The 18565-nt window shown below is 50.2% G+C and overlaps 1 protein-coding gene across 1 annotated transcript in view; it reads right to left on the bottom strand.

The window, feature by feature from the left end:
- SH3PXD2B (SH3 and PX domains 2B) overlaps positions 1-14691 on the bottom strand; it is a 105404-nt gene extending 90713 nt beyond the window's left edge. Inside the window, exon 1 of the mRNA XM_043595955.1 lies at positions 14460-14691. Within this exon, the coding sequence (XP_043451890.1) occupies positions 14460-14534 (75 nt within the window). The 5' untranslated portion in view covers positions 14535-14691. The remainder of the gene's footprint in view (positions 1-14459) is intronic.
- Positions 14692-18565: the final 3874 nt, after the last annotated feature.

Genomic DNA, 18565 nt, shown 5'->3' with positions numbered 1-18565 from the left:
TATCATTAGGTTGAACCCAGTGAAACTGCCATTTGGGTAAAAAATGGACAATTTCATAGGGTTCAACCTAACAGCATCCCAGAGGGTTAGAGGATTCCTTCTGTTTCCAGATAGACTAAGAATTACAGTTACTTTTCTCTTGAGTGTTCACTATGTGTCATGTACTGGGATGACTCCTCCATTTATAAATGAAGAAGATACTGAAGTTCTAAGAGGTTAAGTTACCCACCCAAAATTGCACAACTAGAAAATGACACAGCCGGGATTTGCATCCAGGTCTGGCTGCCTCCAAAGCCTGTGCCTTAACAGCTATGACAAAAGGCTTGGTCTGGTGGCAAAAGGAGGTCGTCAGGAGGAATCTAATTGTCTCAGCTGAACAATGTCAACGGCCATCGCCCTAGAATCATGGGACCTTGGGACTGAGAGAGCCCAAGCAGTTATGGCTTCAAGGAATACACGTGGCTCCTGTCCTGAGTAAGGCCCTGGACTATGAGGGACTCAGGCCCCGTGGGAGAGAAGACACGTCAATGGATGACTGGACCCAATATATGGGCACTGCAATGGTGCTTGTCCATTGAGAGCCTCAGAATCAAAGCTGGGTGCCCTGGTTGGGTGACAGGCAGAAAGAGGCCAACTAATCTAGAATACTCCCTAAACAACTGCCCCCTACCCCTAAGTCTGGCCTCATCTTGTCCCACTGGGCTTGGGGACATGGAGGAGAAAACAACTAGATGAGAATGTGGAAGGACCGAGCTCTCAGACCCTGGGGACAGCCACCTAGTAGAGGTGTCATAAGGAGAGAGGGATTCTTGCACCAGATAAAGGCGGGGGGGGGGGGGGGCTACAGAAGTGGGTTCCAAGCTTTGTACAGACAAGGAGCCCTTTTTCCTGCAAAAACCGTAGTGATTCCTAAGGGTCAAGTTCTGTGAGTATCCTTGGCCACCCCTGTCCCCATATCCTACTGGGCGCATCTGGCAGAGAGTATTCCTCCCAGCCTCAATTTGAGCTCCTGTGTGGAATTTTCTGCCAGCTTCTCATGGTTCATACACAAGTCCATGAGACAGGAAAAGGGGGAGCAAGGGAACAGGGTCCCCTCCTTCTCCCTCTCTCCTTCCTGCCTCTGCCATACTACACTGTCCTCTCCCCTCCAGGGAAACAGGCGATAACACACAAAAATATAATGCAATATAAAACAATATAATTCTTCACAACGACTAACAGCCTAGATGTACTTCCTATGAGGCTGCATTGTATCGCTGTTTCCATTCTGTAGTGGAGGAAGTAAGGCCTCGGGAGGTCAAGTCACTTGTGCAATCCAGCTGGGAACAAGCCCTGACAGCAAAGTCTGAGGTCTTAAAACTGTCCGTGTTTCCACCACCAGAAATGCTGTTTTGGGCATATTTCTTCCCCAGACTCTTTTTGGAAGTACTCAAGAAATGAAGATCACATTGTATACACAATTTGTCTTTTTCACTTGCATTATATAGTGAGCATTTCCCCATCTCGTTAAAAATTCTTTGAACAAACCATGTTTAAAGAACCCTTAATAGTCCACCGAAGGCCATCTATCATTTATCTAATCACATTTCCAACGACAAACATCTAGGCTATTTTCGACATCGCTTTAATTACCACACCGCTGAATATCCGAATATATAAATCATCCAGGAAAACTGCTTTAAATCTCAGGGGGTGCATCCCGGGCTAGTCCATTTAGAGGATGCTTCTCAACGTGCGATCATTCCAGACCACCCGAGTCGTATCAGCTGCGTTGCTTGTCTGGAAAGTAATGGTGATAATGATGATGCTAAGACAATACTAACAGGTAACTACCCAGCCCTTTCACAGACGGGTACTGCTCTAAACCCTTTATGTGAAACAACCCACAGTAGGTGCCATTCTTATTCTCATTTTACAGATGAAAAAAGTGAGGCACAGAGAAGTTAAGACGCTTACTCCAGCTCACACAGCTGGGAACAAGCAGAGCCGGGTTGAACCCATGCCATCTGGCTTCCAAACCCAAAGTTGGAAACTTCTACCCAGAAGTTTTTCATCTTTTTTTTTTTTTTTGTGCTTAGGACCCCGTTGGCAACCTCGCGCAACCCATGGACCACTTCTCAGAATGATCTAGCATTAATAAAATAAAGCACAAAGGATTTCAAATGAAACAGATTACACTGAATTATATATATTGAAAGGGTTTCAAAACCAAAACGGCGAATACAGGTACCCCTTTATTAACGAAATCTGGCGGTAGGATGAGTAACACTACAATTCTCAACTAGTGAATGATCTACTTACTACTAGCAGACGATAAATAAATGATCTTTGGGATCCATGCAATAACTATAAAGTGATACGACACTACCTCTGGCGACAAAGTCCCAGGTATTACTAACATCACTGAGGGCTGCTGCCTTCGTTCACAAAGAAAGGCAATGCTAAGTTATGGCCAGAGGCTAATGGAAATAAAGATGAACTTTCCCCCTTCCAAGTTCAGGACCCTCTGAATTCTACCCATGTTGAGGATTCCACTGCCAGTTGGCTTTCCCCCTCCAGAGCAAACCTCTCTGTCCCAGTGAAGAATAGGCAGCCCAGGCCTCAGACCCCTCCCTGTCACCACAGCTCCATGCTATGCCCCATCAGGGCCCCAATGCAGTGGTGATGCATTCCCAACAGACGGTGACCTCCATGGGGACAAAGGCTGCCTGGCTATCTTAGCCTCTCTCCGGCCTGGGGCCAGGCTTGGCCAGGGCAGACAATAAACCCACATCTGTGCAAGGGACTGGCAGCCAAGGCTGGCCCGAAGCCAAAGGCTGCTGATTCACACCTTGGCTGGGGAGGAGGAAATGGTGACGCCACTGTGTGGGTTTCTAGCTGTCTTTGCCAATGCAGTGGGCAGGGGGTCCATGCAATTCTGCTTAATTAAGCAGACTAGAAAATATTATCCTTATGTGCTTTAAGGCAATGTTTCCCTTCATGTCTGGGGAGAGAGACTATACTCTCATTTGTAGTCAATGATGAGCATACAGCTGAGTGCAATCCTGGGTAAATTATTCCACCTTTCCAAGCCTCAGTTTCCACACTTGTGAAATGGGCTAATAATAGTACCCATGTGGCTGGCATCAATGGTTTCCACCAGCTCCTTCTTCAGCAACAGTACCCTGAATCTCCTACAATGACTGTCTCTCCCACTGCTTGCAATTTAGGGGGAGTATCTATCCCAATATCTGGCCCTTGCTGGGCCAAAGGACAGCCAGGTGATCTTGGGCTTGGCCAATCAGATTCTCTCTTCCTGGAGCTGGACTCCCACAGTCCCCTCTAATATTTCCCTCCCATCCCTCCCACCCCGACTTCATCTTCACTGCACACAGCCCTTCTGTGGACAGGTGCTTTCTTTCTCCAAGATCCTCCCACTTTTTATCTGTGTTCTGCCCCCTCCATTCTCCTGTGAAAGGCCTTTCTAAAATTTTTTTTTTCAATGTTTATTTATTTTGGGACAGAGAGAGACAGAGCATGAACGGGGGAGGGGCAGAGAGAGAGGGAGACACAGAATCGGAAGCAGGCTCCAGGCTCTGAGCCATCAGCCCAGAGCCCGACGCGGGGCTCGAACTCACGGACCGCGAGATCGTGACCTGGCTGAAGTCGGACGCTTAACCGACTGCGCCACCCAGGCGCCCCTGAAAGGCCTTTCTAACCACCCAGCCAGCAGGAGGGGCCCTGACTACCAGCTTCCTGACTACTCCAGTGACTTCCTTTTGGACACCTCTGGTGTCCCCAGCCCGTGTATACTAGGGCCATGGCCTTCTTGAGCGTGGCGTCCATGCTTTGTATTCTTTTCTTTGTATTCTTTTGTGGTTGCTGGCCCACTCAGGAGCCCCCAGGTCCTTCTGGCCTGCACCTGCCAGGCACGCTGCATCTCCGTCACTCAAAGCTCTCCTGCTTTTCTCAAACACACTTTATGCTGGGGTTTCCATTTCTTCACCTTCCTGTTCTCTGCCTGAAATTCCCCTCCCTTTCTCCACTTGTGGAATCCCTCCCCGGCTTTGTGATCGGCCTTGGATCACCTCTGCCATGCCGCCTCGTCCAAGTCCAACTTCCCCAGAACCCAAGTGCCTACTCCCCAAGTTCCAGACTAGCTCCGAAACACCCTGTCTACCTGTCTCTCTCAGAACGAGGACCTCCTTAAAGTCTGAATTCCTGGTTTGTTTATCTGTATATCATCCCTGCATGTCAAAGTGCCAGGCTCCTGTAAGGATTTATATTTGTTCAGTGAATTCTCAAGAAACATGGTCGACTACAAAGTGCAAAGGTCTCTTGGTTGTTGTTTCTTTTTGAAAGTGGTGGTTTTGGTGGAACGGCCAGACAAAGTACAGGATGCCTGGTAAAACTTGAATTTCAAATAAAAAATGATTAATTCCGTAGTGTCAGTATGTCCCAAGTATCGCATGTTTATCTAAAGTTCAAATTTAACAGGTCATCCTGTTAAAGTTGGTAAATCTGACAACCCTAAGGATGCCTGAGGATGGCCTGGGATAGGCCTGCAGAGAAGCAGGCAGGAGAGCTCTGTCCACCTGCACACAATAGATGCACCAATAGTCCCTCCTCCCTTCACCACCTCAAGAGGGCCCTGCGCTTGGGCTCTCTGCCCACCTGCAGGCTTGCATCCAGGCCAGCAAGTATGGGAGGAAAACACCCCACAGTTTGGAGAAGGGGGCGGAGGAACGATGGATGTGTGACAAAGCTTGGACCTGTGGGCTCCTGGGAGAGTCCCAGAGGAGTGAGCCACACAAGCCCCTGCCCACTGGCCCACTACGAGACACCGAGCCTCCTGACTGAATTACAGCCAGTTCCCATGTCGTGGCAGGGGGCAGCAATGCCAGCTCTAGCCAGGGTCTGGCTAACCCTGCTGACAAGGGCTCTGGGGAAGGAACCACAGGGCCCCAGTGTCTGGGCATTACCCCAGGCCAGGAAGCTCCAAGGACAACTGTCCCAGCAGTACTGTCCTCAGGCATTCTGCACAAAAGCTCACTTAATTTGCAAAGCCACCAAAGCCACCCATTCCCAGAGGAGAAGGCTCGAGGCCAACAGTGAGTGAATGGCAGATTCAGACTAGAACTCAGTCTCTGAGGGCAGAAGCCACACTCACAACCCTCCGGCCACGTGGCCTTCTTAACAAGCGTCGACTTCTCTCCTTCAGCTAGGGATGGGTGCCCATGACTCACTGCTTGTATCCACCAGGCTGAGAGGACCCTCAGCCAATGGCCCCCTTTCTTGCAGCTGCAGTGGCCCACGGCTGGCTTTCATCCCCAAGGGGAAGGAAAAAACTGAGTCACGCAAAGCAAGACTATTCCCCCTACCACAGCCCTCCCTCCAGGAAAAAAGCACTCATCATTTGCAATGAGGATAGCAGTGTCCCAGATGTTCGGTACAACGAATGGTGCGGTCCCCTGGTACTTTTCTGGCAGTGTGATAACCGTACTTCGTGCTGACCCCCATGCGCCTTGGGGTGGGCTAAAAGCAAATGAATGAACACCCAGGGAGGGGGGTGCAGGGCATCCCTCTAATCTGGATGAACTTTCTTGTGCCCAGTGACCTCGGTGCAGACCATAGAACTCAGGCCTGCAATTCTTTCCAACCCTCCTTAGCTGCAGGCGATATGGGAGGAGGGCCTGGACCCGCAGAGCAAACAGCATTTTAACTAGAAAAGCGTCTGCTCAGGCCTTCCCTCGAGGTATTTTAAACTCATTTCTTTCCATTTCTTGGGCTCTCGCACTGGAAAGCCACATCCAGAGACCTCCCTCTGCAGCAGGAGAGCGGGAAGAGTCTCGGAGGCCGGCGCCTACCTTGGGAGGACAGGCTCTCTGAGGAGCCGGGAGAACCCCATTGCTTCGGGACAGGATGGGGCAGCAGGATGTGGGAACCCAGCTGGAGCCACCCACAGTTTGGCACTGCTTCTTTTAAAACAATTTTTTTTTAAATCTTTTTTTTAATGTTTATTTATTTTTGAGAGAGACAGAATGCGAGTGGGTTGGGGCAGAGAGAGAGGGAGACACAGACTCGGAAGCAGGCTCCAGGCTCTGAGCCGTCAGCACAGAGCCTGACGCGGGGCTCGAACTCACGAGCTGCGAGATTGTGAGCTGAGCTGAAGTTGGATGCCCAACCGACGGAGCCACCCAGGCGCCCCGGCACTTCTTTTTTAAAATGAGCATTTGCTGTTTTTTTTATTTTCACTAAAAACAGGAATATGTGTTCACTGCAGAACATTTGGAAAACAGAAAAGCACAGACGAGCAAAAAAAAAAAAAAAAAAAAAAAAAAGTGACATTTTATCAGCTATATTTCTGTGCTTATACAGACACATATTTTCATCCTTCATTCGTAATCAGGTGGGAATCAGCCTGGGCATGTTGTTTTGCAACCAGCTTTTACTATTTAATATTCCCATGACAGAAGACAGAATATATTTTTACCATCTTGATGATATCCTAGCATGCGACGGGCGTTTAAGTGGATACCAACTTTTTACTATCATAAATGATACTATGTTTGTATGTTCCTAATAAAGCTCATAGTTGTGAGATGCTAGGCTTGTTTAATCCTCACATCCGCCCTATGATATTGGAACTGTTATTATTCCCATTTTACAGAGGTGCAGAAAGGGTAAGTCATTTGTCTGAAGTCACACTGCTGGCAGGTGGCGGAGCAGGGACTTGAACGCAGGTTTTCTGGTGTACTTTCTCTGCTCACCAGAAGCGCGGAATGACACAGGTTCAAAGTCTGAACTAAAGTGACATGTAAATAATCTGAAGATAGGAGAGCCCCACCCGCCTTGATCTTGAGACAGCTGCAGGAGCCCAGAGTATAATCAGCAGGCTGATATCTTCTGCTGAGATGCCCTATCTAGCTCCTTGCATCTGTGGGCCAGACAGAGCAGGATGGGGCAATGCAACTGATAAGGTCCACTATTTTTCTTTCTTTTTTTTTTTAAAAAAATTTTTTTTTTCAATGTTTATTTATTTTTGGGACAGAGAGAGACAGAGCATGAACGGGGGAGGGGCAGAGAGAGAGGGAGACACAGAATCGGAAACAGGCTCCAGGCTCTGAGCCATCAGCCCAGAGCCCGACGCGGGGCTCGAACTCCCGGACCGCGAGATCGTGACCTGGCTGAAGTCGGACGCTTAACCGACTGCGCCACCCAGGCGCCCCAGGTCCACTATTTTTCAATCAGAAGAAAGCAACAGCCACTGAAAACAAAAGCCTACCTAGGGGTGCCTGGGTGGCTCACTCTGTGCAGTGTCAACTCTTGGTTTGTACTCAGGTCATGATCTTGCGGTTCGTGAGTTTGAGCCCCGCGTGGGGCTCTGTGTTTGACAGTGCAGAGCCTGATTGGGATTCTCTCTCTCTCTCTCTCTCTCTCTCTCCTTCCCTGCTCTTGCTTTCTCTCTCTCTCAAAATAAATTAATTTAAAAACAAACAAAAAAGCCAACCTGAGGGGTCTTAATGTCTACTTCTTTGTGACCCACATAGGGCGCACGACAAGAACCCACCTACAGAGTAGATACGAAGGCTCAGCCTTGCTCAAGGGCCTATGCCAGTGGCCGTAGGGTGTCCAGCCTGGGGTTGGCACCCTAGAAATGCCTCTTGAATGAAAGAGCATGGAGAACCTGTAGCCTGGCCTCACAGCAGCAGGTAGGAAAGAGGCACAGATTTGGATCATGGCCATTATTACTGTCAATATTATTTTTCATGACTACTATGATTGATTAAGCGCCTCTTATACACGATGCTTCAGACTGAATATTGTGTGACACGAGTGAATCTTCATAACTGCCCACACTTTAGGTAAGGACTATTACAACTCCGGCTCCCTTTTTACATACACTCAGAGAGCTCATCTAACTCAGAAGTGCTTGGAGAGGACTCAAAGCTAGGTCTTCTTGGGGTGCCTGGGTGGCTCAGTTGGTTAAATGACTGACTCCGGCTTAGGGCATCTCGTGGTTGGTGAACTCCAGCCCGACATCAGGCTGTCTGCTGTCAGCACAGAGCCTGCTTCGGATCCCCTGTCTCCCTCTGTCTCTCCCCCGCTCTGCCCCCCAATATAAACAAACATTAAAACAAAACAAAACAAAACAAAACAAAAACCTTGGTCTTTTCATAATGAAAGAAATGTGCTAGTCACTGGCATTTATCTCTCCCGGCAGAAGGCATGGAGTATAGATAGAGTCCATACATTATCAAAAACAGCACACAACAGTCTTAGGAGGACGACACTGTACTCATTCTACAGATGCAGAAACTAAGGCTGGGGGCGGAGTCAGCCAAGGCCATATTCATCTCTAACACCCAAGTTCTTTCCACTCAAGTTCGCTGCCCTGTCCTGCATGTTTCTGCAAAAAAGGGGGTGCCAGGTAACTAGTAGCTGGAAACTGAATGCAGCTAATGCAGACTCACAATTTGTTCCAGACCACCAAGCTCACCACCCAGAGGCTTCCTACAGGCTGAGCTGAGATTGCCAGTAATACCTAAGAAGGGCATGATCAGCAGCTCTGAATAGTGACCCCTGGGCTCTAGGGGCCTGGCAAAGGGAGAAAGGTTTCAAGACTGGTGGCACAGGGTCTGCCACCCCATCACTCCAGGGGCACTATCAACCCAGAGCTTCCTGGGGTGAGAATGTTTAGGGCTGGTGGCCGCCTGAGCTGCATCAATCCAGGCTGAGGGAGCAGTGAGATGGGGGGAAGGGCAGGGTGGAGAAACTGGGGTCCAGAAGCCAGGTGACACACCCGACATCACTTGGCTTAGGGGTAGGATCACACAGTTGCCACCTCTCCTAGACCACGTACGTATCTGGCTCAATCCCCATGCTGCCACTCCTCGCTGTGTGACCTTAGTTAGGTGCACGCCCTCCCTTCCAGTCTCAAGGGGAGAATAGGAACCCTTAATGTAATAACTACCTGAAGGATTAGGATCTTGACTGTATAAATAAATCGTCCCAATTAACAGAAGACAAATAACTCAATATACTGAGAAAGGAGCAAAAGATAAAACAGGCAATTCACAGAAGAGGACACTCAAATGGCCGACAAAGGTGTGAAAAGATGCTCAACCTTACCAGCAAGCAGGGAAAAATCCAAACACACACCAACCGTCGGATACTATTCTGCACCCAGCAGCTTGGCAAAAACTAAAAAGGCTGACAATTTGGGATGTTAGCTAGGACACGCAGCAAAGGGATGCACAGACACTGCTCTGCGGGCATCTAAATGTAAAGGCTGAAAGTGCACAAACCCCCTGACCCAGCAACTCCACCACATGCAGGAAGCAGCCACACAGATCTGAACTGCTGGGGACACCCTAAAAGACCCCGCCAGGAGCTAGAATAAATAGTGGTATATTCAAATGGAATATTAAAAAAAATTTTTTTAGTACATTTATTTATTTTTGAGAGGCAGAGAGAGAGCGCGAGAGGGGGAGCGGCAGAATCAGAAGCGGGCTCCAGGCTCTCAGCTGTCAGCACAGAGCCCGACGCGGGGCTTGAACCCACAAACCACGAGATCATGACCTCAGCCAAAGTCGGACGCTTAACCGGCTGAGCCACCAGGCGCCCCTCAAGTGGAATATTAAATAGTAGTTAAAATGAAACTGGGGCCATGTGCGTCAGCATAGATCTTGAAAGGGCGATGTTTTTATGTAGTTTTAAAACACTCAATGCAAGATTTGGGGCCTTTAAAAAGGTAAAAAAACATTAAAAGGGGCATAAGGGCTGGGGTGGGAAGGGGACTGACTGCAGACCAGTCCAAGGGATCTTTTTGGGGTTGATGCAAATGTTAAAAAACTGGATTGTAGTGGTGGTCTCACAGCTCTGTAAATTTACTAAAATAATCAGCAAACATACGCTTAAAATGAGTGAATTTTATGGCATGTAAATTATACCTCAATAAAGCTGCTAGAGAAAGAAAATCCTATCTAATAGACCGAATGTTCTATTTTTTTTTTTTTTTTTTTTAAAGCAAATGGGAATGACAAACATCAAACACCAAATGCAGGACACTGGTTCACTTGAGTGGGGGAGGGGGTTGGCGTGAGCTGGGGAGGGTACACAAGGGGCTTTGCATCTGCCATGTTTTATTTCTCAACAAACAAAATTAATGATCTGAAATATGTCAAGATATGAAGTTCTGGGGCGCCTGGGTGGCGCAGTCGGTTAAGCGTCCGACTTCAGCCAGGTCACGATCTCGCAGTCCATGAGTTCGAGCCCCGTGTCAGGCTCTGGGCTGATGGCTCAGAGCCTGGAGCCTGTTTCCGATTCTGTGTCTCCCTCTCTCTCTGACCCTCCCCCGTTCATGCTCTGTCTCTCTCTGTCCCAAAAATAAATAAACGTTGAAAAAAAAAAAAAGATATGAAGTTCTGACAGAGCTGGATGGTGGAGAGATACTTTCTGTATTCGTATATTTGAAACAGTAGATTAATATAATGAAAAAGTACCTATTGTATTATTATTAGTTTTTAAATATGCTCCATGCCCAATGTGGGGCTTGAACTCATGACCCTGAGATCAAGAGTCGGATGCTCCACCAACGGAGACATCCTGGCGCCCCCAAGAGTACCTATTTCAAAGGACTGTTATGATGACTAATTATATAGAGAGCTTAACCCAGTGCCTGACCCACCACGACTGATCATATTTCAGCTGTTGTGATTACTGCTGTTGTAACGACTACTACCGTCTTGCTCCTCTTAACATCTCAAGATCTCGATTAGGCAAGCCAGCATCTCCTAGCTCCTGCAGACAGCACTGTCTTCTGAACCCAAGGCTTCTACACATCCCGCTCCAGTGCAGGAAATGGGGTGATCCAAATAAAACCTGCAAAACGTACAGGGAGCACTTCCTCCTCCCCTCAAGTCAGAAAGAAGACAACCTAGCCAGGAAGGGTCTTCCCAGGGTATCGCGCTTGAAAGCCCCCTTTCCATTCATTCAGAAAGCCCTGGGTTCCAGGGCAGGAAAGGTGGCAGCACAAAAATGGAGCAGCTCTCTAAGCCTTTATCTCTCCCTGCCTCTGACAGAGGGTGGTGGCTCCGGGAGAGACTCTCCAAATAATCCTCTCCTTACTATCAATATTATCACCAACAAAACCCCCTCTCCAACTGTTAGGCTCTCAGAGGCCCCGGGAGCTTCTGCCCCTGCATTCTCCAGATCTCCTGACCTGTGGCTCTGCCCTTGGGCCCCCTGATGATGTCTGTGCCCACAAGTGAAGGAGGCTGGGGCTGGGCAGAGACAGGATGTCACCCTGATCATGGAGATCTGCCCTTCCAGGTGGAACAGGGGGCCCAGCCCTGAGCTCAGATGCAGTTTCTCTATGACATCTACAGTCCCTGTGACCTGTTCCTTCCAAAGCAACTGAGGGATGAACAGGTGGTAGGCAAGGTAGCTGCAAATGGGGAGGAGGGGGTGGAAAATTACGGGGCATGGCTAACGGAACTCTCCATAACTGATACGTATATTCTAACACAATGGTTGGGGCAGGGGGTTGGGGGGAACCATGGGAGACATGTCCTGGGACATTTTTGGTTGTCACAATTTGGGAGGGGGATGCCACTGGCACCTAGTGGATAGAAGCCAGAGAGGATTCTAAACATTCTACAGTGCTCAGGACAGCCCTTGGCAACAAGAATGATCTGGCTCAACGTGGCAACAGAGTTGAGGTGAGAAATTCGGTCCTAGGGGGAAGCAGCAGTATTTACAGCTTGCAGATTACAGAAGCTGGAGCTCAGAGAGAGAAACTGAGCAGCCTAAGGTCACACAGCAGAGCTCAAGACTGTCCAACTTCCCTTCTCATGCTTTCCCTCCAGGATGGCTGGGCCAGGTTCTGAGAGGACGGTACCAAATGGGATGAGAGTCTAGGCCTATGCCAATAGGTGCCTCCACACTCTTCCAGAGTGGTGGGGTGGATGTGTTTTGAGAACAGGAGGGGGGAGGCACTGGCAGTTTCTGGTGGGTTCAGGTCCCCTGCCATCATGGCATTAAATCTGCCCTGTTCCTGTAGATAACTCAGGCTTCAGTTCAACCCATCGCCCCATGTCATCTGACGAACCCAGAAGGCTGGATCCAAGGGAGGGGGCCCCCTTGAGTCACAAGAGTGACTAAACCCACATGCAGAAAAACAAGTTTTTGGTGAAATCCCTCCACATGTGACCTCGGCACACTCCCAATCAGGGTGACATGGACACCATGGAACAGGGAGGCAGGCTTCTAACAGTGATGGCAAGCCAGCCCTGGTGTCACGTGGTCCCTCCCCCGAGGAAGTGGGGCACCATCACCCCCCAGGTACAGATGAGAAAACTGAGGCTCAGAAGCCGCACAGCTATCAAGTTGAGGCCACAATGTGAACCCAAATCCATATTGTAACTTGTCTCAAAGGACCCTGAAAAAAGGGATGGAAAAGCAAGCAAGATGCCCCCTAAAGCGGCCGAACCTTCAAACAGCTGGCGGATATGGATCCGACTAAGCAGGGAATGAAAAGCCGCAGGATGATCACAAATGATGGCAGACTTCTTGGTTCTTAAGGGGACTTTGCTTCAGGAAACTATGAAGGTATGGGATCTAGAAAGTGCTGTAGTGGTCAGGTGAAACACCACCTTTTGATGTCCAACAGACGTGGATTGACATCCTTGCTCTGCCTGTGACTGTGACCTCAGGCAGAAGACCTCACCTTTCTGAGCCTTAGTTTCCTCATCCGTCAAATGGGCTCAAGAACCTCTGCCTCATGTGGTGTGCACCAGGAGCGGAGAGGAGAGAGTTAGTGGATGATGATGCCCACTTCGTGGTGACTGTATCTATTCTGGTTTTGCCAGCTCACAGATTGGGTGGGAGGCAGCATGGAGAATTTTAGACTTCCTCTTGTTGCCATGTTGGTGAAAACTGTCTTCATACCAAAAAGGCAACTCAGTTACACACTCAACAAGCTCAAACAAGAAACCACGATTTGGCAGTATTTGAAACAGTTGACAAAAAAAAAAAAAAAAAGAAGAAGAAGAAGAAGAAAAAAAAGACAATTTAGCTCAGCTCTGGAATCAAGGGAAACTTCACTCTATTTAAGGATGCCACAGGTCCAGGAAATTGCTTCCCACAGCCTGGCTAAGGGCTGAATAACTGGCTGCCCAGCCAATAACAATACGGACTCACACAGCACACCCTTTCTCGTGGAGAGTGCAGAGTGGATTCCGGCTATCTCCTTTCAGGATTTTATAAGCTATTCACGGAAGGCATATAGATCTGCTCTGTAAGAATGAGCCTCTTAAGAAAATAGACCCAGAGAAGACTTGCAGGGAGGCCAAGGAGCTGAATTTAGCCAGCCAACGCCCTTTGCTATTCATTGTTCTACACTTCTTTGTTAGGATTTTTTCCCTCCCTCTTGCTTTTTTCCTTCCTGGTTAACTTCTCTGCAGCTAGGCGCTGCCACTGCCCCCTTCTCACCACCAGAGACACCAGAGCCCCCTTCCCTCCAGTAAGGGAGGCCTCCCCAAGGCCTCACCTGGGCCCAACATCCCACAGACCCATTATACCTCCACCCAAAACCTCTGAGGTGATCCCATGGCCCCTGAACCCAGATTCAGCTCCTAGATTGCTGCAGAATCCATTTCCCATGTGGGGGTCACCGCCTGCCCTGGCACACCTTCCAGAGGCAGGGAAGGCCTGAATGCAGCTCCATGTTCTAGAACCTGCAGCTTCTTGGAGCCTCAGCCTTCCCATCTGCACAATGAGGTTACTGGCCCATTTTCTCAAGTCCTCACTAGCTCTAAACAAGATTCTCATTTTACAGAGGGAGGTACCAGGAGAAAACTTTCGCACATTTTTTAACAGAAGTTACTGGAGAAAAAGGGCAGAGACTTTTTTTTTTTTTTTTAAACCTTTTCACGGTGCAGGCACTCAAAGGATCCATTCTCAGAGATCGCTCAGGCTGGCTGGATGCTCCAAAAGGACGGAGCCAAACTTGGCGATCCCTAGAGGGGCTACCTGTGGCTAAGACACTGCGGGTCTGAGTGCCTCTGGACAAGGAGGAACAGGGCGGGAGGTCCGAGAACAGGAGCTTCTATCTGTGTCTCTCTCTTTCCCCCTCCCCCTCTTTCTGTCTCTCTGTCCCCTACACTGCCTGGGCCAGACTTTTCCACAGATGGGCAGGACGGAGTGGGGGGCCGAGGAGAAGACAGTTAAGGGGGAGACGAGCGGCGGAGGGGCGAGGCGGGAGAACGGGAAGGAGGGGAGGAGAACCGGGCAAAAGAGAGGAGGGGGAGGGGGAGGAGCTGGAGAGACCCGGGCTCGAAGCAGCAGGGCCGAGGAGGGGAAAGAAGGAGAGGGTGGGGAGAGAGCAGACGGTTCGGAAGTTTTCAGAGCCGGGGGGCTCGCGGTCGCCCCCGGCGGGGCACGGGCTCGAGGGGGCGTGGGGACCGCGCGGCACTCACATAATGCTTGTTGGGCACCCGCCGCTTCTGCACGTCCAGCACCTTCACCTCCACGATGCTGCGCCGCGGCGGCATGGCCGTCCTCCGCGGGGCCGAGCGCGGGTGCGGGGGGCGCGGGTGCGGGGGGCGCGCCGCCGCGGGCTGCGAGCGGGGTGCCGAGCGCTATCCGGAGCCCGGGCCGAGCACGAGCCGCCGCCGCCGCCGCCGCCCTTCGCTCCGCGCGCCCTCGGGCCCGGCCGGCCGCCGCCGCCCGCCCCCGGCCCGCCCCCGGCCCGCCCCCCGCGCCGCCGCCCCGCCCCCCTTAAAGGGCCCGGCCCCGCTCCCGCCCCCGGCGCGCGGACCCGGCTGGCCCACGTCCGGCCTCCGCCGCGCCTTTGTCCCGGCGCCCTGCCCCGGCGGCCGGGGGAGGGGACGGGCGGGCACCCGCCGTCCAGTCACTCACTGGCTCATTCCCGCACGCGCTCGCTCGGGAGTCGCGGTCCAGCGCCGGACCTGAGGGCCTGGCTCCCGGGTTCAAATTCCGACTCTGCCGCTGTCTATTCTGTGGCCTTGGGCGAGTTGCTTCTCCTCTCCGGGTTCAGTTTCTCCATCTGTAAAATGGGCCTGGTACGACTGCCCACCAACCAGGGCTGAGCTCCCCGCGTGAAGATGCACGTGAAGCTGTCGGCAATGTCTGGCCAGGGTATAAAAGTTGGCAGTTTTAAAGCCAGACCCGAGCCTCGGAGATTCAGGGAGTAAAATGGCAACAAATACAAGTACAATATAATTGCAAGAGTGGCAGAACAGCGTAGGGTGGTCAGCGAGTGAGGGGCAGTTGGGTGCTTGGTAACAGAGGCCATTGAGTCCCAAATGTGGGGCACTTCTTCCATGCCAGATGCAGAACCTTCTTTCTGCTTTTCCAAAATGTTCTCTTTGAATCCGCAAAACAACTCCGGGAGGAAAAGTTGGTTGACCCGTATTACAGAGGAGGTGACTGAGAACAGCCTGCGGACTGACGGATCGGTGGAAGGAACCCATCACTATCTGGCTCTAGGCATATTTCACAAGCTAAGGGTGGCTGGGGCTGTTCCACATTTCTTCATCCAGTGCCTCCTAGCCCTGGCTTGGCTCAGAGTCATATTCAGATGTTGGCTGAACAAATGTCTGAATGAATGTACACATCGATGCATGGATGGGAGCCTGGCCAATGCCGTCACACTAGTAAGCGGGGGCTCTTTCCAACAAACTGCGTAACTCCCCTCCGGGCCTGAAAGAGCCCAGGGCTCCTTCCCACCCTAGATCTGAGGTCAGCCTTTGAAAGACGGTGAGGGTCATCCTGGGGAGGATGCTTCTCGGCAGCCCTGGCCAGGTTCCTGGATGGTTTGGTGCTGATTCATTTTGGATTCACCCCTCCATTTGCCCCTCCAACTTCCTTGCCAGGTTTTGCCACCCTGCCCTGGCCCTAGAGGATGGCCTGTTAGGATTTCAGGGACAGGCTCCCTGTCCTCAGCTTCCTCTTGGGCTTGGCCAATGGGAAGCCCTGGCAGCAGTTTGAGGGCAGAAGAAGAGAGAGGTCTAGGTATTAATTTCCTGAGTTCTCTTTTGTCCTGCAGGGTTGTGCCTCCAAGGTGGCCTTCCACATACCTTTTCCCTGAGGGTTCCTGGGGCCACTTTTTCCACTAAACAAGTTAACAGTCCTGTCCCCTTTTGGTTCCCCAAGTCCTGCCACACCTTTGCAAGGGGACTTTTCAGTACACTTCCCCTGGTGGCCCTGTTTGAGGGTGGCATCTGTTTCATGCCAGGACCCTCAGTGATATCGTTTCTGTAAGGCACATTCTTCTGAAGCACAGTTGCAAGTCGGATTACTTGGAAATGTCCAGTATGTCGAAGGCCTGGCTTTTCTGTTCCTTTTACCTCATCCTGTGAATAAGCCCGGCCTTCCTAATAAGGCAGAACCACAGAACGCAGACGCTAGAGGAAATCTGTGAATCAGCCAGCTTCCTCGGTTTTCCCAGAGAGGCGATGAGACCTGGCCCTAATTGTGTGCTGAGTGGCAAAGTTGGGTCCTCAGCCCGCCTGTGCTCACCTCTTCTGTGGTGGCAGGAATGGCCTGGAAAGACAAACTTTCTTCTCACCTGCCCGTAGCAGAAGAGGCAATACCTGTATCTTTCCGTACCCTTCCTTTGTCTTCCATTTTCTTCTTTTTTATTGTAGTGAAATATACACAATATAAAATTTACCATTAAAAAAATTTTTTTAACACTTATTTATTTTTGAGACAGAGAGAGACAGAGCATGAACAAGGGAGGGTCAGAGAGAGGGAGACACAGAATCTGAAACAGGCTCCAGGCTCTGAGCTGTCAGCACAGAGCCCGACGCGGGGCTCGAACTCACGGACCACGAGATCATGACCTGAGCTGAAGTTGGCCGCTTAACCAACTGAGCCACCCAGGCACCCCTAAAGTTTACCATTTTAACCCTTGGTAAGCATACAGTTCTGTGATATTAAGTACATTCACATCATTGTGCAACCAACACCAACAACCATCTCTAGGACTTTTTTGATCTTCCCAAATTGAAACTCTGTACCCTTTAAGCAATAACTCTCCATTCCTCCTTGCCCAGCCCCTGGCAACCACCATTTACCTAGTGTGTGACCTTGGCAAGGCACGCACGCCACCTCTCTGTACTCTATCTCCTGATCTATAAGATGGGATAAGAATAGCCACTGACCTCATTGGCTTGTTCTGTAGTCTAAATGAGATAATGCATGTCAAGTACATGTATTTTTGTTATTTTGCTATTAGCTGATCTGAGATAGCTAAATATCTCCCTTTAAGTGCATCCAAATCTCAAACCTAATTTTAATCCCAACTGCCATGAATTACATCTACTCTTTCCTAGTCTTTTTTAAAAAAAAATTTTAATGTTTATTTATTTTTGAGAGAGAGAGAGACAGGGTGTGAGTGGGGGAGCGGCAGAGAGAGAGGGAGACACAGAATCCGAAGCAGACTCCAGGTTTGAGCTGTCAGCACAGAGCCAGATGCGAGGCTCGAACTCGTGAACCTCGAGATCATGACCTGAGCCGAAGTCGGATGCTTAACTGACTAAGCCACCCAGGTGCCCCCTTTTGAAAAATTTTTTAAATGTGTATAGGGAAGGAACAGAGAGAGAGAGACATGGAATCCTAAGCAGGCTCCAGGCTCTGAGCTGTCAGCACAGAGCCTGGCACAGGGCTCGAACTCACAGACCACAAGACCATGACCTGAGCCGAAGTCAGATGCTTAACCAACTGAGCCACCCAGGTGCCCCTGCTCTTTCCTAGTCTTGACTCTCTTTTTAGCCCCTGATTTTGTGTCCAGCCTCATCTCCCACCAGCTGCCTCCCTGTTCCCCCAAATAGAAATGACTTGTGATCTCCAGAAGGAAATATATTTTTGGTTTTTCCTACCTGCATACCTAAGGGTAAGCGATTCATTTCCCCACCCTGTCTGTCAGTGACTTCTTATTCAGCCTTTAAAGCCCAGGTGGGATGTCACTTCCTCCAGGAAGCCCTGCATCCCAGATATGTAATTGTTTCCCCAACACCCATCCCCCGCAGCTATCACTGTCCCTTGTCATAGCCATTATTTCCTTCTTATAGATCTGATTCCTTTGCCATACTCTGAGCCCCCAAGGAGCTGAAATGGGTCCCATTTGTCTCAGATCCCCCAGCATCTGGCACAAACTAGCACAGAGAGGCCCCTGAGGAAATGCCTGTGGGATGAATGAATCCATCTCCATCTCCTTAATGCTAACCTAACTCCTCTCCAGGGTTGGGTTGGCTTTTGTCCTTACCTGTTCCCCAGAGACCTCTTCACACCAAGCTTCACTGTGTCCACACTCCTGGGAACACTGGCATTTTTCCTGATTGGGATGTGAGGAGACCAGGGCAGAGAAAAAGGTAAATTTGTTGCCTTAGCTGACTTCACTCTTCTAAATTTCTGTTCTAGAAGTGCATTTTGCAAGCTCAAGAGCTGTAGACCGTAGAAAATCAATGCTGAAGCCAACGGACCGCAGAATTCCATATGGCAGATTTACTTGAGAGGAGGGCTATACATTCGAGGGGCATTGAGCCCATCAGGCTGA

This window comes from Prionailurus bengalensis, chromosome A1 (assembly GCF_016509475.1).
Source record: "Prionailurus bengalensis isolate Pbe53 chromosome A1, Fcat_Pben_1.1_paternal_pri, whole genome shotgun sequence".
In the NCBI taxonomy this organism is placed as follows: domain Eukaryota; kingdom Metazoa; phylum Chordata; class Mammalia; order Carnivora; family Felidae; genus Prionailurus; species Prionailurus bengalensis.
Note: the sequence above shows the minus strand (reverse complement) of the source record. Positions and strands in the feature narration are given on the sequence as shown.